Source organism: Schistocerca gregaria, chromosome 5 (assembly GCF_023897955.1).
Source record: "Schistocerca gregaria isolate iqSchGreg1 chromosome 5, iqSchGreg1.2, whole genome shotgun sequence".
Classification (NCBI taxonomy): Eukaryota; Metazoa; Arthropoda; class Insecta; order Orthoptera; family Acrididae; genus Schistocerca; species Schistocerca gregaria.
In genome coordinates, this window is record NC_064924.1 from 148,110,019 (window position 1) to 148,134,002 (window position 23,984).

General features: G+C 45.1%; 1 protein-coding gene across 2 annotated transcripts in view; it reads right to left on the reverse strand.

Moving 5' to 3' along the window:
- The window catches only part of LOC126273047 (monocarboxylate transporter 2-like), an 82,172-nt gene that overhangs the window by 9,609 nt on the left and 48,579 nt on the right, over positions 1–23,984 (reverse strand). For both annotated transcript variants that reach the window (XM_049976443.1, XM_049976444.1), the window contains exons 6-7: positions 20,168–20,479; positions 1,253–1,444 (exon numbers count right to left, since the gene is read on the reverse strand). In XM_049976443.1, the coding sequence (XP_049832400.1) occupies positions 1,253–1,444; positions 20,168–20,479 (504 nt within the window). The remainder of the gene's footprint in view (positions 1–1,252; positions 1,445–20,167; positions 20,480–23,984) is intronic.

The following is a 23,984-nucleotide window of genomic DNA, read 5'->3' on the forward strand; positions in this document are numbered from 1 at the left end:
TCTGATGCCTGTGTCTATGTGCCTGTGGCTCTGTCAGTGTGATCATGTGACGTATCTGACCCCAGGAATGTGTCAATAAAGTTTCCCCTTCCTGGGACAATGAATTCACGGTGTTCTTATTTTAATTTCCAGGAGTGTAGAAGCAACATGCATCAATCTTCCAACGTTGCCAGTCTCATTGCATACAGTGACGTGGAGGCGTCAACAAAAAAGCAAAGAGGTATTGTTCGTTTTCTGACAGCGGAAGGAGTAGGAGGAACGGATATTCATAGAATGTCACAAGAGTAGGGCGAACACTGCATGTCCATTGCAATGGTCAAGGAGTGGTACAAGCGCTTCAGGGAAGCACTGGTCTCGTTAGCCTCTGATGCACGTTCTGGAGCACCACACGACATTACCGATGACATCGTCCAGCTGGTGGAAGTACTCATTACACACGACTGCTGATTGACAGTGAAAGCCATAGCCGGCGTGGTCGGTGTGTGCCCAATGGGTACTCCACAGTCTTCAAGCACACCACGAAGCATGTCGAATCGCTCACTTCTTGCTCATGAGCAAGCTGGAAGGGAATGCGTTCCTGGCAGAAGTGGTGGCTGGAGATGAGTCATGCTGCCATGTCTTCGAAGCGTCCTGGACCACCATCACCAGAAAAAGCCAAGGCCACCCACACGAGAGCTGGAAAGGTTATGCTGACGTTCTTCTGTGACCAAAATGGCCCCCTTCTGATTCACTTCCTGCACCACGGGGCAAAAGTGAATGCCCAGCGTTACTCGAAAACCTTGACAATCATTCGCCAAGCGATCAAATCAAAGTGACCAGGCAATCTCACCCGAGGGGTCATTCTGCCTCACGACAATGCAAACCCTCATAAGGCCAACACAGTCGCGGCATTCCTGAAGAAATTCAAGTGACAGGCCTTGGCCACAATCCATGCAGTCCGGATCTCTCTCCCTGTGATTACGCCACTTTTGCTCCCCTTAAAAAGGCTCTGAGGGGCAAACGATTCATCTCGGAAGACGATGCCCAGCTGTGCGTTCGGACCTGGCTAACATCACAGCCCCGGTAATTTTATGACACAGTCATTCGCCGCCTTGCATCACAGTAGGACAAGCATCTTAACAGCCAGGGGCAATTCTTCTAACATACAGGAACTGGTTTGTGTAATTATGCCTCCTGCTCGTTTCTTTTTCAACGTCCCATACATAAGATTGAGTACTGGGATATGTCGGGCATCCAGTGTGTGGCCCCTTACCTATGATGGGCCCCACGGCGAGCAGCATGAAGCCGGTGCAGACCATGTTGAGGCCCACGGCGGCCGGCAGCTTCTCCTCGGGACACACGTCGGCGACGCACAGGTTGTTGTTGACGACGGCGGCGCCGCGAGAGAAGCCGCAGAGCGCGTTCCACACGCACAGTGGCACCATCCCGGTGCTCATCGCGATTGCTGAGAACAAGCCGTCATGACTTATTATATGGTGCAGTCAACAACTGCTATGCTACTTACAATCATGTGCTCCTTTTGTAAGTAAGACGTTAAGGTGTATATGAGTGATGTTCAATAAATATTGCAACATTTTTTTTCTGCCAATTTAGGTTCAACAAATGCGCAATTTGTTGTGAACATCGTGAATTATTCCCGATCCAGTCATTATAAAACAAGCAAACCCCAACGGCACAGACCGGCCGCATTGTCATCTTGAGCATTGAGGCATCATCGGTTGCGGATACGGAGGAGCATGTGGTCAGCACACCAGTCTCCCGGCCGTTATCAATTTTCGTGACACGTGTCGCTACTTCTCAGTCAAGCAGCTCCTCAATTGGCCTCACAAAGACAGCGCGCCCCTATAGCTACATGCTAACGGAGATACGTTCAAAGAAGAAAGCTCCCACTGAGTTTATTTCCACGCAAACCCAGAGCCTTGCAGATGTTCACAGACGCTTGAAGGATATCTACGGAGACTTTACAGTGCACAAAAGCACGGTGAGACATCGGGCTCGGTGTCTCTCCTCGTCGCAGCAAGATCGCGACATGTCCCATCTCACGCGTGCCGCCCGGCCGCATGCAGCTGTCACTCCTGCAATGTTGAATCGCGTCACAAAAATGCACACGAACTTCTCCTTTTCTATTACACCTCAAGACCTCAAACAAGGCTGAGCAATCGAGAGGAGCTTACTAAACGTAACTGGACTATTTGTTTCATCCACCCTAAACCACGGATCTCGGACCCTTCGACTTTCATCTACATGGCCCAAGGAAGGCTGCATTCCGCAGGAAGCAGTATGTGGATGATGGGGAGCGGAGGAGCGGATAGATACAGCAAGATATTGGCTGTGACGTTGACCGGTAGAGTGATGGCATGAGGGCATACAGGACGTACCAGTAACGTGGCGTAAGGTAGTTTCACTGAACGGACATTACATTTGAAAATTAGAGTTTTAGAGCCAAAAGAGTGGGAAGTAGAAGTACTGAACAAAACCAACCCTCTTTCAGAAAAAAATATGTTGCATTGCTTATTGAGCGCCCGTCGTACCTTAGTAACGACACTATTATACGTTGTCATTTTCCTTTTGTTCAGTAGAGCGCATGAGATCTAAGATTAAACGAGAACTACAGAGCGAGGCTACGCAGTGGTTAAAATAATGGACTCGCATTCTGAAGGGTGACGGTTCAAACACGCATCCGGCCATTCTGATTTCGGTTTTCCGTTGTTTACCTAAACCAGGCAAATGCGGGAATGGTTCATTTGAAAGGACAAGGTCGATTTCCTTCCCCATCCTTCAAACCATCCGAGCTTGTGCTTCGTCTCTAATGACCTCGATGTCGACGGGACGTTAAACCTGCTATTCCTTTCTTCTTTAAATGATGACTTACTGGTGAAAGCATCTTAAGCACATCTCATTTTTGCTTACAATTCCAATATTAGTAAGTTTAAATAGACATTAGCGTTCAGCATCGGATAAAGGCCCGGTACATGATTTCATGGGAGAAGACGACGGAGAAATCTACTTGTACTCCATGGCACATAAGAAAAGAATTTTTCTCTGAGAAAGACTGTGCAACAGGCCTTCAAACATAGGAACAGCTCGCACTCCTAAGGAACTAAGTTCGTGACACTAAATATTAGTCACCCCCATAAAAGAGCTTTAACGGTCCCTCTGGAGCGCTGTAATTTCTGCACTACGTCAACCTCCAACACTCGCGTAGGTTGTATTGCTGCAGGGCAATAAAATCGGTCGACATGGAGACGCGACAGCCAGCCGTTGTGGCCGAGCGCTTCTAGACGCTTCAGTCTGGAACTGCGCGATTGCTACGGTTCAGGTTTCAATCCTGCCTCGGGCATGGATGTGTGTCATGTCCATAGGTTAGTTAGGTTTAAGTAGTTATAAGTTGTAGTGGAGTGATGACCTGAGATGTTAAGTCCAATAGTGCTCACTCAGAGCAATTAGAAACTTTTTTTTTTGGGGGGGGGGGGGGATGCGACGCGACATAATTCCAGAAAGGAGCATCGTATGCCATGTCCACATTACCGTACGGTGTGAATGAAGTAGCCTGGTTTGTCGTCTTCCCAGTTCCGTTCAAAGTGTCTACAAGGAATGCCTTACCACTTGATAGCGTACAACAAAATTAACTGCAGGGGTCGTAAGGATATGCTAACCGACAATGACCACAGACGAGTGTCATGTGTTGTCAGTGAGAATCGGTTCCAGCGCCAGCAGGAATTCCTGCTGTCATTGGAGGCAGCTCCACATCAAATATTTCCATAGCCAACGCCGCGATATGAACTAGTGGCAATAACCATTTTGCGTATGCTATGTCGCAAAAGAGAATAGAAGCTTTATAATGTGGTGCTACAGAAGAATGCTGAAGATTAGATGGGTAGGTCACATAACAAATGAGGAGGTATTGAATAGAATTGGAGGGTAGACAGATTTGTGGCACAACTTGACTAGAAGAAGGGCTCGGATGGTAGGGCATGTTCTGAAGCATCAAGGGATCACCAGTTTAGTATTGGAGGGCAGCGTGGAGGGTAAAAATCGTAGAGGGAGACCAAGAGATGAACACACTAAACAGCTTCAGAAGGGTGTAGATACTGGGAGATGAAGAAGCTTGCACAGGGTAGAGTAGCATGGAGAGCTGCATGAAACCAGTCTCAGGACTGAAGACCACCACAACAACGACATGTCGCAAAACTCCACTGCTCACGGTGGCACATAAGGCTGCACGCCTTAGATGGAGCAAGCAACACAGAAACCAGGCAGTGGCTCACTGGATACGTGGACTGCTGCCCAACGAGTCGCAATTTTGCATCTTTTAAAATAATGGACCGTATCGAGTCAATCGAGTCTCCAAGGCGTTTGTGTACGGAACCGTTATTACTAGTGGACGTGCCCTCTACAGTCATAACGAAACTTGGCCAGACATTGAACTCAGTATTTTCCGTGGCGCCTAAGGTTATACTTAAACTGGTATGTAGAGGATATTTCACATTATATCTACATATACCAACGTGCTACTACTGAACGGACTCTCGTACACTGATACGTACTACTACTGAATTGACTCTCGTACACTGATACTCTTTCATCAATGTTTCCGCAATCACATGGAAGTTTACGTTTGAGATTTGTTTTGTGATTCCGAAAATTGAGTAACTCGTTGTATATCTTTTCAGCCACATACATATTTTTAATTTGGTCTCATTTTCTGCATTTGTCATGGGATTTATAAAGCGGCACACCCACATATTGTGGGTAAGGGGGGAGGATAACTAAACGGAAAGCAGTTTCAGAGAATTTACTGGCCTCATATAGATACGATTTTATGCATTTGGACTTAAGCAGCGAGTGGACATTGGTATCAAGGCCGGGGTCGAACCCAGTTCTCCTGCTTACTAAGCAGGTGCGTTGGCCCAAAATTGCTGCAATTGAACTAAGCAATCAGATGTTTTTCACATGACCAACTGAATGTGGCTCTGTCACGAGTGACGTCAGAACGTAACACATTCATCTGTACACATCCTGAAAACGTTATAAACGTAGTATACAATGACATATTTTAAATAGACAGATCTGCTGGACCCTCACTTCCTCAAACTGGTAGGACACTTGTGGTTGTTCAACACCTCCTGTAATCTCGAATCTCAGCACCACATTGTACCTCCTCCCACCCCCTCCGCAATCCTTAAAACCCCTTCACCGTCCGCCACGATAAAACCAGCACGTACCACCATTTTTCATCTTTTAACCTCCTCCCAGAACATGTGTGAACTCCTGATTGGTTCAAATGGCTCTGAGCACTATGGGACTTAACATCTATGGTCATCAGTCCCCTAGAACTTAGAACTACTTAAACCTAACTAACCTAAGGACATCACACAACACCCAGCCATCACGAGGCAGAGAAAATCCCTTACCCCGCCGGGAATCGAACTCGGGAATCCGGGCGTGGGAAGCGAGAGCGCTACAGCACGACCACGAGATGCGGGCGAACTCCTGATAGACAGTCGTACTACGTCTGTTATACTCGTCGTGAAAGATCCAGTCCAACTTCTTCCAGCGTAACAGACATGTAGCATACGATGTTTTTTTAAGAATTCCTTCCTCGTATACATATTTCACACATTTTCACACAACATCGTAGCTATTTCTATCCTCATTTTGGTTCCTTGGTTACCAGGGGCCATTAACATCACCATCGTTATATCGTATCTGGATAAATAACAAATTAATTGACGAGAAAAAGAACCCCTCGCACCCAGTGCCTTGACAATGATACCTAGGTACCAGCCCAATTATGGATTGATTTTGACCGTTCCATTTAGCAGTAGCCACGTATATAACACTAACAGTGTATACTCTGGGAAGTGCTTACGTTCCACACAGCACCTGGTACGATTTCAGACGAAACCTTTTGCATGAAATTCCTTTGACTGTTATCTGCTGACTGCAGTTCACGGCTCGCCAGTTTCTGTTTTTTTTTTTTTTTTTTAATGTTAAGACTTCAATTGGATTTTTTGTGCCCAAGCCTCGTTTTCCATATGGGCGATCGTATCCAGCACAGTAAGAGGCAGATCGCTGAGTTTCTTATGATATCGGTGAGAAGTTTTTACTGATAGTTTGTGGCAGGAAACCTCCAATCACCCGCCATAAGTGATCCATATTTACGAAATTCAGATACGTAAATTTCACTCTTTGCTCACTTGTTCGCTATGTTTGGCCCCAACGTACCCCTAGGATTGGAGATGCACTCATGAACTAATGATATTAAAACAGTACGATATCATGTGTACGTTAAAGAAAAAGTTAAGGTTTTTTCGAAGATATGAGCTCAAATTACATTTTCATAATGTCAACTCTCATTACACTTGAGTTTGGTGGAAGGCCGGCAAGTCACAAGCTGGGTTCTGCGTTTGAGAGTACTCGCACTAACTGCTAATATACGAGTAGCACATCACTTTAGTCTCATAAGGTTACGTGGCACGTTTCTGTTACAAGGTGTTTCCCTGGGAGTTATGCAGAATTGTGTATGTGGCTTGTCTGCTGGAGTAAATTATCGCTAAGCGTGTCCCCTGTTTAGTGTTGCCTTTCTACCAGATACTGCAGCTATTATTACGTGCGTAACCTGTTGATCGAGAGTGGAATTTTGACTGCTTCAAGCGTTCTTTATAGTTGCTGTCTTACTCCCTGCTACCAGCAATAGAAAGTTCTCATTTTAGCTCTTACTTCTTTGTATATGAAATTATTTTGCCGTATATTTCTTAACATTTAAGCAGTACAGCCTATTTCCTTGTGTTAGAAGTATCTATGATTTTTGAAAAGAAATTTATCTGATACGTCGTCAGAAAATATAAGCACCAACCGGATCAGGGCGCACCTTCTTTCTCTCGGCAGCGTTGGCTGCACTCAAATTTCCAAGGCTGCTTAGAGTAATTTATCGTAAACATTGTTGGCATGGTGTGTCCTGTTATTAAAAAAATAAACTCTACTCGAAAAGCCTCTGAAAGCCGAACGGTACCGACCGGCCGCCGTCTCGTCCTCAGCCCAAACCCGTCATTGGATGCGGGCGTAGAGGTGTGTGGGTTTAGCATACCGCTCTCCCGGCAGCTACCAGTTTCCGTGAGCTGGAGCCGCTACTTTTGAATGACGCAGCTCCTCAGTTGGCCTCACAGGAACAGAGAACACCACTTTTGTCAACAGCTCACGGCAGACCTGGATGGCAAGCTATCCAAAGGCTAACCATGCGCGACAAGGCTTAACTTCAATGATTTGACGGGAACCTGTGTATCCACCGCAGCAAAGCTGTTGGCCGTTTCTTGATACTATTTACTACGATTCCAGAAACACTATTGACAACTACTACTTCTGTAAGTCATAAAGTTAACCCAACACCCAACATCTCCCTTGCTAAAAGTATAAATTCACCCGAAAAATATTTGAGACACTCTTATAAGGAGACATTGGTTACTTTCCTTTGCTGTAGTTTATGTAGAAATGGTACCAGATGGACATGCGATAATCCGTCACTGATTTAAGTCATGGCTATCAAGTGGTGCGTTTATACCAGTTGCTTTTATAGAAACAACGCATTAAGACGGGGCGACAAAGAAACAGAATGGCATAAAGGAGCAATCGTGCCTGCTTGTACCCGCGATCACACCTTTGGTTAAGTTGCTCAATTTGTTGGGTTATCAGTGGCGACTCTCCGACCTGTCTACAAGGAATGATGTGCCGCTCGCACAAATCTAACACATCATAACAATAGTTGTCTTAGAAAGTTCCTAACCGACAGTAATCAGAGACGAGCCTCACGCCTTTCAGCGACAATGGGTTTCACAGATGTAGTCAATCGTAATCTGAACCGGGCAACGTTAGTGGCAAAATTTCAGGATGTTAAACGAAAACAACAGCAATAAGCTACTCGGAGAAAGCTTCTTCTAGTAGCATGAAAGCTATTCCCACTTGTATTACCACACATCTATCACCCTGTCTCTTCTTCTAGTAAATTTCTTTCACGCATTCTTTACTTGTTGATTTTGCCAACAACGTCCCTGTTAGTTGTCATTCCACTTCCTTTTTTGCCTTCTTCCCTTTTCTTGAGATATTTCTTATTCTCGTGAGGTCTATTTATGGTAGTAGGAGGCTTGTGTTGGCTAGGAAAGCTCTCCTTACCTCGTACCGTCAGCATTATAAGTTCCCTTCGCTTCACCTGTCACGCATTATTTTGCTTGAGAGGTAGCGAAGTTCACCTTTGCGCGCCGAAGATTGTGGACGGTCGTTGTTTGCTCAATCTATCCGTGAATGATTTAGGACAGAAAATCACTGAAATTATTACAAAACGGCCTCCACCAGGGAATTTACAGTGGCTTGCAACATTAAGTATATACATTTTGTGGTAGACTCAAATGGCTCAAATGGCTCTGAGCACTATGGGACTTAACATCTGAGATCATCAGTCTCGTAGAACTTAGAACTACTTAAACCTAATCAACCTAAGGACATCACACAGATCCTAGCCCAAGGCAGCATTCGAACGCCTTGTGTCCTCATGAAACACATTGTGGTGCCAGTGTTCAACAGTTTAGTGTTGCTCTACACATGGCACGTGTCTCTATGAGCTGTGTACGTGATGTTTGATCATTTATGTTGCTAGCAAGATCCGCAAGTCTGTCCCGAAAAACATGGTTGGGACCATCCTGGGGGTCAACTTCGTCCCAGTGTCTGTATCCAGAATATCAAGAACCAGTTCTAACAGTTGTTGTCGAGGTTGCCTCATGAGAGGATGCAACAGCTTTATACACTCTTCCCAACCGAATCGGAGCTTGCATCTAGGCCAGAGAGCACCCACCGTGACAATGGGCTCAAACTGCTAAGTTCTTCATGAATTTGACTAGGTTTTGCAGTCACTGACATAACATCACTAACCTTCTCAACCTAAATTTCATTTCGCTTCCTACTCCCCTTCTGGATACGTCACCTTTTTGTCAGGCAGGGATGGTAAAATAAAACAGGCCCAGAAAATATTTATAAGACTGACACTCATATGACCGTCGTTAATGAAAAGAATGCCCATTACAAAAAATACTGGTAACCATGGTTTCGAAGTCCCAGTCCACATGCTCAATCGAGGACTTTACTATGTCATTCCGTCTGGACAAGTGAGAAGAACAGGCGTACATTCCTTGTCGTCTGTTACACTGAGCACAATTCGTCGAAAACATTTAGGAAGTATTTATGCAAGAGTTTAAGCCTTGAGGTGCTTTGGCAAACCCTCCAGCACAGTCTGTAATGCACAACGTAGAGGCAATATTACGCTAAGTGGACTCTGTGGGGAATAAAAGCATCTGAAAAGAGTCGGACAACAGTAAACAATACACGAACGGAGGAAAGCCCGGAACAACGTGCAACGTAATTCCGGTGTCATTTATCTTTGGAAGTGGGAGTTAACATGTGGTCGCGTCGAAACATTATCAAGTGCATCTGCATCGTTACAAATATATTATTTTGTGCCAGTTACCGCATCCAAACGATTTTTCGCTTGTTGAGTTCTACCGATTGTTTTTGACGACTGTGAATTGAGGCTTCTGGAATCTCAGATGAGACGTGGTTCAGCCTGTCAGGATGTGAACTGTCAGAACATGTGCCATTACGCATCAGAAAATTCCCGTCAGTACTTTTAAGAGGCTGTTATTCACACTATAACAAAATTCTCTTCGCAAAATGTAAATGCCATCCAGTAAGTCTAAAAACTGTTTAATCCATATATTTGTCAACCCGCAGTAGATACACGACTGTGTGGAATTTTAAGAAAGTTGATGCAACAACAATTGCCGCCCTGACAACCTTGCCAAGTGAATGTAGATAGAGAGGTACAAATTGACACACTTGCTTAGAATGACATGGGGCTTTATTAGAACAAAAAAAAAAAAAAAACACACAAAATGTCCGACAGATGGCGCTGGACAGCAAAACGTCAGTGACTGCGCATGACAATCGTGTATAAAAGGAGCTGTAATGAGAGAGAGAATCAGATGCACCAGCAGTCGCAGAATGTTGACGTTACCTGAAATGTCGCTTTTAGTGGAGCTGTATTATCAGAATGGGGAATGTGCTAGTTCAGCGTTACGATCCTATCGTCATAGGAAGTGGATTCGAACGGGGAAAGGTCCATTGACAAATGCAGCTGTGGCGAGAATGATTTCGAAGTTCGAAGTCAATTGTTGTTTAGACCCCGTAGTGGCCGACCTAGCACAAGGCGTAACGTTGCTGAGACAGTTCAGGAAGAAATGGAGACTGTGAAACTCCATTGCACGACGAGAAAGTCACGGAATGGGTTGGACTTACTACTTTTACCGTTATCAGGCCTTTTTTCTTCAAGGAAATGCGTTATTCTGGTTTTCTAACTGCTACCGTGACGGGTGAGAGGTACGCCGAAATGTTACAGAATCGCATCATCCCCAGCCTGGCTGATAAACACCTGTTGGAACGTACGATGTTTATGCAAGATGGCGCTCCACCTCATATTGCTAGACGAGTGAAAGACCTCTTGCGCGCGTCGTTTGGTGATGATCGTGTGTTCAGAAGCCACTTTCGTCATGCTTGGCCTCCCAGATCCCCATACCTCAGTACGTGCGATTATTGGCTTTGGGGTTACCTGAAGTCGCAAGTGTATCTTGATCGACCGACATCTCTAGGGATGTTGAAAGACAACATCCGACGCCAATGCCTCACCATAATTCCGGACATGCTTTATAGTGCTGTTCACAACATTATTCCTCGACTACAACTACTGTTGAGGGATGATGGTGGACATGTTGAACACTTCCTGTAAAGAACATCATTTTTGCTTTGCCTTACTTTGTTATACTAATTTTGCTATTCTGATCAGATGAAACGCCATCTGTAGGACATTTTTTGAACTTTTGTATTTTTTTGGTTCTAATAAAACCCCATGTCATTCCAAGCATGTGTGTCAATTTGTACCTCTCTATCTATTTATTCCGTGATTTATTCAGCTTTCAAATTGATACTGACTTTTTGATCACCCGGTATACAGAGTGAACACACAAATAAAGAAAAGATGTTATGTGGACATGTGTCCGGAACGCTTAATTTCCATGTTAGAGCTCATTTTAGTTTTGTCAGTGTGTACTGTACTTCCTCGATTCACCGCCAGTTGGCCCAATTGAAGGAAGGTAATGTTGACTTCGGTGCTTGTGTTGACATGCTCTACAGTGCTAGCATCAAGCACATCAGTACGTAGCATCAACAGGTTAGTGTTCATCACGAACGTGGTTTTGCAGTCAGTGCAATGTTTACAAATGTGTAGTTGGCAGATGTCTATTTGATGTATGGATTAGTACGGGGCAATAGCCATGCGCGGTACGTTTGTATCGAGACAGATTTCTAGAACGAAAGTGTCACGACAGGAAGGCGTTCGAAGCAATTGATCGGCGTCTTAGGGAGCATGGAACATTCCAGCCTATGACTCACGACTTTGGAAGACCTAGAACGACGAGGACACCTACAATGGCGAAGCAATTCTTGGTGCAGTTGACGATGACCCTAATGTCAGCGTCAGAGAAGTTGCTGCTGTACAAGGTAACGTTGACCACGTCATTGTATGGAGAGTGCTACGGGAGAACCAGTTGTTTCCGTACCATGTACAGCGTGTGCAGGCACTATCAGCAGCTGATTGGCCTCCACGAGTACACTTCGGCGAATGGCTCATCCAACAATGTGTCAGTCCTCATTTAAGTGCAAATGTTCTCTTTACGGATGAGGCTTCATTCCAACGTAATCAAATTGTAAATTTTCACAATCAACATGTGTGGACTGGCGAAAATCCGTACGCAATTGTGCAATCACGTCATCAACACAGATTTTCTGTGAACGTTTGGGCAGGCATTGTTGGTGATGTCTTGATTGGGCCCCATGTCCTTCCACCTACGCTCAATGGAGCACGTTATCATGATTTCATACGGGATACTCTACCAGTGCTGCTAGGGCATGTGCCTTACAAAAGTACGACACAACATGTGGTTCATGCACGATGGAGCTCTTGCACATTTCAGTCGAGGTGTTCGTACGCTTCTCAGCAACAGATTCAGTGACCGATGGATTTTTAGAGGCGGACCAATTCCATGGCCTCCACGCTCCCCTGACCTCAACCCCCTCGACTTTCATTTATGGGGGCGTTTGAAAGCTCTTGTCTACGCAGCCCCGGTGCCAAATGTAGAGACTCTTCGTGCTCGTATTGAGGACGGCTGTGATACAATACGCCATTCCCCAGGGCTGCATCAGCGCCTCAGGGATTCCATGCGACGGAGGGTGGATGCATGTATCCTCGCTAACAGAGGACATTTTGAACATTTCCTGTAACAAAGTGTTTGAAGTCAAGCTGTTACGTTGTGTTGCTGTGTGTTTCCATTCCATGGTTAATGTGACTTGAAGAGAAGTAATAATATGAGGTCTAACATGAAAAGTAAGCGTTTCCGGACACTTGTCCATATAACATATTTTCTTTCTCTTTGTGTGTGAGGAATGTTTCCTGAAAGTTTGTTCGTACCTTTTTGTAACACCCTGTATATATAAAGTCCGGGACCAATTTCTATTACTTATCTCACAAGAACAAAACATTGTACAGATGTCATACATATTGCATTTTGAAGAAACTATGAAAGTTTTTTTTTTTTTTTTTTACAAACATTCGATATACGAACCTTGAGTGACCCGGTAGACATCAATACGCTAATCGAATTCTTGCCATACACTGTGGCAGTCGCTTCCCGTATTCTCTCCCGGAGCTCTGCTACATCACTTGGTAGAGGCGGTACATACACCATATCTGTAATGTGTTCCCACAGAAAAAGTCACACGGAGTGAGATCTGGTGACCGGAGAGGCCATTACATGAACTCCAACACACAAAAAGATCGCTTCGCACCTGAACTCACCATGTTTGCGACTACCGCTGACTATCGGTAAATTACCAAATAACGGAGTGGCGGTGTAGATGAAGAAAACATTCGGGGTTTCTCTTCAAAATGACATACGTATGATATCTCTACAATGTTTGGAAATTGAAATAAAAACACCGTGAATTCATTGTCCCAGGAAGGGGAAACTTTATTGACACACTCCTGTGGTCAGATACATCACATGATCACACTGACAGAACCACAGGCACATAGACACAGGCAACAGAGCTTGCACAATGTCGGCACTAGTACAGTGTATATCCACCTTTCGCAGCAATGCAGGCTGCTATTCTCCCATGGAGACGATCGTAGAGATGCTGGATGTAGTCCTGTGGAACGGCTTGCCATGCCATTTCCACCTGCCGCCTCAGCTGGACCAGCGTTCGTGCTGGACGTGCAGACCGCGTGAGACGACGCTTCATCCAGTCCCAAACATGCTCAATGGGGAACAGATCCGGAGATCTTGCTGGCCAGGGTAGTTGACTTACACCTTCTAGAGTACGTTGAGTGGATCGGGATACATGCGGACGTGCATTGTCCTGTTGGAACAGCAAGTTCCCTTGCCGGTCTAGGAATGGTAGAACGATGGGTTCGATGACCGTTTGGATGTACCGTGCACTATTCAGTGTCCCCTCGACGATCACCAGAGGTGTACGGCCAGTGTAGGAGATCGCTCCCTACACCATGATGCCGGGTGTTGTCCCTGTGTGCCTCGGTCGTATGCAGTCCTGATTGTGGCGCTCACCTGCACGCCGCCAAACACGCATACGACCATCATTGGCACCAAGGCAGAAGCGACTCTCATCGCTGAAGACGACACGTCTCCATTCGTCCCTCCATTCACGCCTGTCGCGACACCACTGGAGGCGGGCTGCACGATGTTGGGGCGTGAGCGGAAGACTGCCTAACGGTGTGCGGGACCGAAGCCCAGCTTCATGGAGGCGGTTGCGAATGGTCCTCGCCGATACCCCAGGAGCAACAGTGTCCCTAATTTGCTGGGAAGTGGCGTTGCGGTCCCCTATGGCACTTTGTAGGATCCTACGGACGGTCTTGGCGTGCATCCGTGCGTCGCTGCGGTCCGGTCCCAGGTCGACGGGAACGTGCACCTTCCGCCGACCACTGGCGACAACATCGATGTACCGTGGCGACCTCACGCCCCACGTGTTGAGCAATTCGGTGGTACGTCCACCCGGCCTCCCGCATGCCCACTATATGCCCTCGCTCAAAGTCCGTCAGCTGCACATACGGTTCACGTCCACGCTGTCGCGGCATGCTACCAGTGTTAAAGACTGCGATGGAGCTCCGTATGCCACGGTAAACTGGCTGACACTGACGGCGGCGGTGCACAAATGCTGCACAGCTAGCGCCATTCGACGGCCAACACCGCGGTTCCTGGTGTGTCCGCTGTGCCGTGCGTGTGATCATTGCTTGTACAGCCCTCTCGCAGTGTCCGGAGCAAGTATGGTGGGTCTGACACACCGGTGTCAATGTGTTCTTTTTTCCATTTCCAGGAGTGTATATATATCCTGTAAAGATTGGAAGGTAGAAGACGAGGTACTGGCTGAAGTAAACCTGTGATTACTGGTCGTGAGTCATGCTTGGGTAGCTCAGGTTGTACAGCAATTTGCCGCGAAAGGCAAATGTTCCTAGTTAGAGTTTCCGTCCGACACACAGTTTTAATCTGCCAGGAAGTTTCATATCAGCGCACACTCCGCTGCAGGATGAAAATTTCTTTGTGAAATAATTTTACAGGTGTATGGCGCATGGCGCACTGCATAAGAGAGCTTGGAGACGATGTTTGTTTGTATTAGCATAACAATTCTCCCCATCATAAAGCAGCACTTGTGACGCAGTAGTTTGTGAACAATAAAATTTTGCATTGGACCGCACAATGCCCCAACGTGAACTCAATGGGAAACCTCTAGAATGAGTTACAATGTCGACATCACTCAAGACTCCAGTGTCAAACGTCGCTAACTGCTCTGCCTTCGGCAGTTGAGGGAGAATGAGCTCCCATTCCTCCACATACAATGAGACACCTCGTTGAATGTGTCCCCAGCAGAGCGCAATCTGTCGTAAGGCGTATGGTGGACCCACCCCATACTAACAACCCGCAGTACACGTCCGGCCGCTTTTGATCATAACATATACATACATTTCGTCTGTGGGCTTATCATTTTGCGTTTCAGAATCTCCTCACTATGATATGCTGGACAAGGAAGACAGTGGGAATGTAAGTTGTATTCTTTTTTCACATAGATGAAAGGAAATTGAACGTACTACGTTCACAATATCTGCAGTTATTGCAGGCAAATGTAAGGATGTAGAAGCTTATCTCACTAGGGGTAAGATAGATACTGCCTACAGGAAAATTCAGGAGACCTTTAGAGAGAAGAGAACCACGTGTATGAATATCAAGAGCTCAGATGGCAACCCAGTTCTAAGCAAAGAAGGGAAGGCAGAAAGGTGGAAGGAGTATATAGAAGGTTTATACAAGGACGATGTACTTGAGGACAATATTATGGAAATGGAAGAGGATGTAGATGAAGACGAAATGGGAGATACGATACTGCGTGAAGAGTTTGACAGAGCACTGAAAGACATGAGTCGAAACAAGGCCCCCGGAGTAGACAACATTCCATTAGAACTACTGACGGCCTTGGGAGAGCCAGTCATGACAAAACTACTAGCTGGTGAGCAAGATGTATGAGACAGGCGAAATACCCTCAGACTTCAAGAAGAATATAATAATTCCAATCCCAAAGAAAGCAGGTGCTGACAGATGTGAAAATTACCGAACTATCAGTTTAATAAGTCACAGCTGCAAAATACTAACGCGAATTCTTTACAGACGAATGGAATAACTGGTAGATGCGGACCTCGGGGAGGATCAGTTTGGATTCCGTAGAAATGTTGGAACACGTGAGGCAATACTGACCTTACGACTTATCTTAGAAAAAAGATTAAGAAAAGGCAAACCTACGTTTCTAGCATTTGTACACTTAGAGACAGCTTTTGACAATGTTGACTGGAATACTCTTTTTCAAATTCTAAAGGTGGCAGGGGTAAAATACAGGGAGCGAAAGGCTATTTACAATTTGTACAGAAACCAGATGGCAGTCAAAAGAGTCGAGGGGCATGAAAGGGAAGCAGTGGTTGGGAAAGGAGTGAGACAGGGCTGTAGTCTCTCCCCGATGTTATTCAATCAGTAAATTGAGCAAGCAGTAAAGGAAACAAAAGAAAAATTTGGAGTAGGTATTAAAATTCATGGAGACGAAGTAAAAACTTTGAGGTTCGCCGATGACATTGTAATTCTATCAGAGACGGCAAAGGACTTGGAAGAGCAGTTGAACGGAATGGACAGTGTCTTGAAAGGAGGATATAAGATGAACATCAACAAAAGCAAAACGAGGATCATGGAATGTAGTCAAATTAAATCGGGTGATGCTGAGGGAATTAAATTAGGAAACGAGACACTTAAAGTAGTAAAGGAGTTTTGCTATTTAGGAAGTAAAATAACTGATGATGGTCGAAGTAGAGAGGATATAAAATGTAGACTGGCAATGCCAAGGAAAGTGTTTCTGAAGAAGAGAAATTTGTTAACATCGAATATAGATTTATGTATCAGGAAGTCGTTTCTGAAAGTATTTGTTTGGAGTGTAGGCATGTATGGAAGTGAAACATGGACGATAACTAGTTTGGACAAGAAGAGAATAGAAGCTTTCGAAATGTGGTGCTACAGAAGAATACTGAAGATAAGGTGGATAGATCACGTAACTAATGAGGAGGTATTGAATAGGATTGGGGAGAAGAGAAGTTTGTGGCACAACTTGACTAGAAGAAGGGATCGGTTGGTAGGACATGTTTTGAGGCATCAAGGGATCACAAATTTAGCATTGGAGGGCAGCGTGGAGGGTAAAAATCGTAGAGGGAGACCGAGAGATGAGTACACTAAGCAGATTCAGAAGGATGTAGGTTGCAGTCGGTACTGGGAGATGAAGAAGCTTGTGCAGGATAGAGTAGCATGAAGAGCTGCATCAAACCAGTCTCAGGACTGAAGACAACAACAACAACAACATTGCAGGCATTATACAGGGTGGTCCAAAAGTCCGGAAACACCATAATAAAACCCAAATGAAGTAGCAAACAAGGAAACAGAGCCCCTACACACGAGGAACGGTAAGGGGGCGGCCATATTGAAAGCCGCCATCTTGGATTCAGCTCCAAAATTTCAAATGGGAATGTGGTCATGTGACATATCAAACAGATAGAGAATTTCACAAGAAAAACAATACCGTTGTTATTCTAAACATAGCTTTATTCATTCTTAGGTTATAGCCAGCTACATGTGGCAGCAGTGGGATGCTCGGCAGCGTGAGTGTTAGGTACTGAGAAGTCATAAAATGGAGTCTGAAACGGTGCAAAGTGACTGTCCCATGCCTGATATGTTACATTATTAGCTATCATTTACGAATGCTAACGTTTTAATCATTGATTCCTTATTTACATGTTTCAAAACGTCCTTAACACATGAAGAAAGCATCGAAATCTTCTTGATATCAGGAGAAAGAAGCACACGGGTCATTGCTGAGGACCTCAACAGTCGTCACCCAACCAGACAGACCACCACTCACAGCGCAGTTGCCAAGCTTTTGGCCAAATTCTTAACAACAGGTTCTGTCGCAGATGAACCTAAGGCTGGAAGACCAAGATCCGCCACCGATGAAGCAACAACAGTGAGCTTGTTGGCATCATTTAGCAAGATTCCGCAACTGAATACTCGTCGCCTGTCACAAGAATGTGTGGTTAGCCATACCTCCATACTGCGAACTTTATCGCAGCACAAATGGCACCCATACAAAATTCAGCTGCTCCAACACTTGAACGGAGATGACCCAGACCGTCGGGTACAGTTCGCAGAATGGGTGACACAGCAGCTGCAGGTAACCCCTATCAGATGCTGTTCAGTGATGAAGCCAATTTCTTTATCAATGGTGAAGTGAACAAGCAGAATCATAGATACTGGTCCGACACAAATCCGCACTGGATTGATGCTTCCAAAATGGTCGACTCACAAAAAGTGGTGGTGTGGTATGGTGTGTGGGGTACCAAAGTCGTTGGACCTTTTTTTAATTGATGGTACGTTAACAGCCAATGGTTACCTGAAGTTATTGGATAAAGAAGTGTTTCCGTCGTTGTTAACGGAGGATTGGACATTTACGGAATTCTTCCACCATGGTGGAGCCCCAGCACATTATGGGCACAATATGCGAGCATGCCTGGATGGGCAGTTCCCGCAAAAGTGGATTGGTCGTAGGAGTGCTGTGGAGTGGCCATCACGTTCATCAGATTTGACTACTTTGGATTTTTACCTTTGGCGTCATGTCAAAGCACTGGTTTATTCTGTGAAAATACGGGATTTGCATTATCTCAAGCAGCGTACTGCCGATGCGTGTGGTCAAATTCAGCCAGATGTGTTGGCCAATTTTCATCAGGACTGGGTTCGGAGGATAGTATTGACAATCCAACATAATGGACAACATATAGAACCATTCCTATGGCTGTTGGTGTTCTCTCGGGACTGTGTAACATCAGCGTAATGTCTCTTAGGCACATAACACACATACTGTCCAGTGTCCCACTGCTGCCACATGTAGCTGGCTATAACCTAAGAATGAATAAAGCTATGTTTAAAATAACAACGGCATTGTTTTTCTTGTGAAATTCTCTATCTGTTTGATATGTCACATGACCACATTCCTATTTGAAATTTTTGAGTTGAATCCAAGATGGCGGCTTTCAAGATGGCCGCCATGTCGGTGGCATAGCTTATAAAGTTTCCCCCTTCCCGTTACTCGTGTATAGGGACTCTGGTTCCTTGTTTGCTACTCCATTTGAATTTTATGAGGGTGTTTCCGGACTTTTGGACCATCTTATATATAGTGCTAGAGTGGGCTCGTGGATTGTTGTCCCCTCAAGCAAGTACTTGGCATTGTTATCCTAGACTCAACGCACGCAGACGATCTTAAATAAGAATATAAATAAGTAGACAGGAGTTACTTAGAGATTAATAGAAGCACTGAAAATCAGACTACCAAGTATTCTAGCCGTTTATTTCTTGTACTACCACAACGTTAAACATGAGAACCGCGTGTGCAGATCGAGAAACAAAGTCAAGCGAATCATATTTAGCACAGATCTGCGTAAGAGTGGTGAAACTGCACCAGTGGAAAGCGCGTCGTACGGAATAGCAGCAGGTCAGATCTCAACCCGAATTCAGGAATGGAGACCACGAGTTCTACCGACCAGAATAATTAAGTATCAAGAACAAAAACATATCACCAAATTGATTGAGGAATCTCCTTCTGTGTCTCTCTGTGGTGTGAGGTACCTCCCACTCAACTGTCTGTGGTCTCAGTATTTCTGAAGTCAATACACATATCACAAATTTTAAAAATAACTCAAATGGCTCTGAGCACTATGGGACTTAACTTCTGAGGTCATCAGTCCCCTAGAACGTAGAACTACTTAAACCTAAATAACCGAAAAACATCACACACATCCATGCCCGAGGCAGGACTCGAACCTGCGTCCGTAGCGGTCACGCAGTTCCAGACTGTAGCGCCTAGAACCGCTGGGCCACACCGGCCGGCTAACAAATTTTAGAATAGTTGACTAAATAAAGTTTAGATTGCAGTATGAGCGCTTGAAAGCAACAACACGAACAAAATTTATCAGCTGTGCCTGATCCCAATGAAGTCTTAAAATCAACCGTGCAAAGTTCACACACAACAGTACCCAAATAGTCGATGGCTATCATGATGCAAAGATCACAAACATGAAGGACACTCCTAATGCAAGAGTGGGCTTTTTCCTTCATTTCATTCATCAGCACTCCTATCCTGCCATAATGTGCGTAATGAAGCTTGATGAATTTCCACCTCTCAAAGCTTGTGGCAGCTAGATCGCAGATACACTGAAAAGTATCAGCGATCTAGCAGCCACATTCTTAGAGAGGCGGAAATTCATCAAGCTTCATTTCGCATACCATATCAGGATACCAGTGCTGATGAATGAAGGGAAGGAAACGGACTCCTTCGCCACTGTAACGCTATTTCCTCTGTCAACGCTCTTAGCACTTCATTAAGGGGACGACCTCAGTTGGTACTAGCTGGTTAGTCGTACACTCACCTGATCGCGTGAGGGCCATGAAGCAGGCTCCGAGGAAGAAGGTGTACCTCGCCCTGGCCTTGATGCGGTCCGTGATGGGAGGCACGGTGAGACGCGACACGAAGTCGCCGGCGGCCATCATGGTGAGGCAGAGCGCCGTGTCGGTCATCGAGAGACCGACGTGGCGCTGCAGGTAGAACGGCAGCAGCAGCGAGTAGTTCACCGTCGACGTCATCATGCTCGCCGTACCCAGCAGCACGTTCAGGTATACACGGTTCCGCAGCAGGTCCAGATCCATGAAGGCCACCACGCGCCGCCATATCGGTTGCGGCTCTACAACAACGCAAAAACACTGTCAGATTCTGCAAGCCTTCATCTCCTTACAGCGCCTATAGACGTTAGTGAAACCTACATTGTCAGTGAGGAGACGGCACATTTAAGGTACTTATCTAATAAAACTTCTTTTTTAAAATTTAATGCCTATACTACAACTTTCCTATTACAGTTAAAGTACGATTATTAGTTGCTATCTGCAAACATCTTCAGACCTTACAATGTAAAACAGCGGTGAATATGCGTTGGAAACTAACATTAACCGTAGTTACACATTGACATCCACTCGTAAATACGAAGACTGGCGCCACCGTAGGGCACCACACTGGCTAGGTTGTAGGCTTCAAATCGGCCGCGGTCCGTCAGTACACATCGGACCCACGAGTCGCCACTGTAGACGCTAGCAGACCGAGCGCCGCAACTCAGCTGGTCTTACGAGACGAGTTAGCGCACTGCCCAGTTCTACTGCCGACTTACAGCTTCAGGGATCTCATTTGCAGAGACGCTTGTTAGCATAGCCTCAGCTAAGTCAGTAGCTTACGACCTAGTCAGGCACCACATACAGTCTATGCATTGCCCTATTGATCTATATGTGTGAAGCAATCAGAATTGTAAAGATGTATTCATAGTTCCGTCTGTAACTGCACTTGTAAATATTATTTTACAAAGTCAGGATAGACGTTCACCGCTGATGCTCAATTACGGCTAAGTATTTAATTGTATTCCTGTCTACTAACTTTCTAATCGCCTAAGAAGTTCCAGACACATCCTGTAAAGTATAGTTCATTGATCCTCACGTCAGCCTACGTGAACAACTCGTGTAATTAATGGCCACACCTCGTGATCAGACTAAGCGTCAAATTGCGTGACTCAGCCGGGTCACCCTTTCTCTACGTGGCCCGTAGTTTCGTCTCATATATAACAAAGACAATGAAAGTACATAGTTTAATAAACATCGCCGTGAGCAAGACAGATTGCAGACTAATCTCGCAGAACGACGCTAAAAATGAAAGAAAACGGCCGAAAACTGAAAATTCAGTCAACCGACATCGACAGACGGATCAAAACCACCCGCTAACAGGCAGTAAAACAATCGAGATGTGAGTGTGTGGATTGGGGGAGAGATAAAACGGTGCGCTGAACAAGTATCACGGATGATTTCCTTTGAGTATCGGAAAGCGTCACGCCCCTGAAGGGACCCCATGCGCTAACACCGCGTATTGTAATCCAAAACTGTGACATTTCCATGTAAGGGAACTAGGCAGCTGTTTCAATTCCCTAACCGTCATTATGTGAAGGAGAAAGATCTGAGCAATGTGCGAGTAATATAATTTACACAAAATGTAGGTATCTGAGATCTGAATTTTCTGGAGCAGACTGTGAGAACGTCATGGATGTTTCCAGGTTTACACCTTTTATCTTCCCCGTAGCCAGTTTCCAATTAAGTGTAGCCATTTTAAGTGGGAAATGATAATTTATAGCTCCCAAAGACTTAAGCTGGTTGACCACTGCCGCCTGCGAAAAGATGGCATTATCAAAACCCTGTAAATTCATCAACCGACGTTTGCCTTCATTGATGCAGGTACCAGATACAAGGAAGGCATCCACGATAGCTTTGAGCAATAGAATTTCAGCAGGAGAATGGAGTCAATCATCACATCGTTCACACATACGCGTACTAACACCGTCTCGCCCGAGAGTGTCCCTGCTTGTAAATGAACAGCCATCCTTCGAAGGAGGAGCTCAAGTGGTAGAAGAAACAATGACATTGAAAACGGATTTTCCTGTGGAAAATCCATGTAGATGTTGATGTGGGCGTCAGCTGGCCATTGACACCCACTGTAGCTTGGATATGCGTAAAAATTTATGCAAGATCCTTCACGCTTCAATAGCGAACCCAACGACTTCCGGTATTTGCAAGAGGAATCCATGGCTTGAACAGTGAAACGCCTTATCAAATTCCCTCAAAAGTCAGAGTGCAATGAATTGAGGTAAAAGCGGCCACCAATACGACATCCCGGCGTTGAGCTACTGCAATTGCAATATAATGACCAGGGATACAACTTCGACGGTCAGCAACAACTTTCTCCAGCAACACAAACAGCGGCTATTCACCGCCGTCGCCACGGTGTTATAATCTAAATTTAATTGAGTAATCAGGCGAAATTTATCAGCTGCAGCCTTAGAAGTGTCGGGCACCAACCACCTCTTAACATTTCGTTCACAACCAACGTAAATAACACATAAAACTCTTTTGGCGGACAATCCCACTCCGGAAATTTACGAGAAGGCGATGTGACATTCAGATCGTAAACATCTTCACACTTAAAAACATCTAAAAACGCAGCATTAAGTGCAGTAGTAAGACTACGATCCAGAGACCGAACAAGCAAATCGGATGCCATATCGACAGAATACCTTATACAGCCTAACTTAAAACTGATGGAGAACATGCAACACTTTCGTCTGTGCCGTCACAATATTGCCCTCCTTCATCTTGAGAGACGTAATATGTGTAAATCTACGTCGAATATGATGATTTAGAGATGTCATTTCATCCACTACTAAGGAATGTTGTTTGGATCGCATCCTTAACTCTTCCACATGACGTTGCTTCAACCGTAATAATTTCGCCTTTACGTGTCTGATGTCCGAAATCCGTGGGGGAGCCCAATGAGCACCATTAAAAAGACAATAGTAAAATTCTTGCTTCCTACGAAATTAACGCATCAGCCCAAAATTGTATCAAAGCTTTTCGGAGCCTCGCCTTTGCCAGTTGAATCCACAATTTCACAATGGAGGCGTATCGCATCGATGAACGAAGACCACTGTCCCACACTTTCTGAATCACCTCATCTAGTGAAAGATGCAACAAGTGCACTACAAACAGCATCCAAGCCGATAGAAACAATTTCAGCGACTGTCGCTTGTGATTTAAAATACATAGTGGTCAGCGAAGCTGGCGGGGATACATCAACAACCAAAATCATGTCTCGCTGCCAGTCAGATAAATAAAATCTGTCATGTCTACTGCTAGAAGTACCAATAAAAATTTCTCAGGAGTTGAATATTTATAGACGTGAAAGTCTTGCTGTCTCAAGGAACGAACTAGATGTTGCTATTCACGACAGAAATAGTAACAGAGAAAGTGATCCAGAGGGCTTAAGATCACCACTTACCTGAATACTCTGAGGACTTTTCCATAATAAATAAACCACTTCTTCCTTATAAAACCGGTAAAGGTCCAAAGTGCATCTGGAACCGAGATGCATAAAGGAGAATAAAGGCAGGTGAAGAGAAGTATATCAGCGTTAGCAAGAAGTACCGTACCATACTTATGCAACCATCGTTACGCTAAAAGGAAGTTAAGAACCAAGACGCAAAACCTATTTGTCTACTTGTAGGAGATCAAAAACTTAGAGAGACAGTTATCAGAGTCAAAATAGACAGTATGAATCTGATCACATGTTACACGAAGTATCGACAAGCCAATTATGAATCTCCA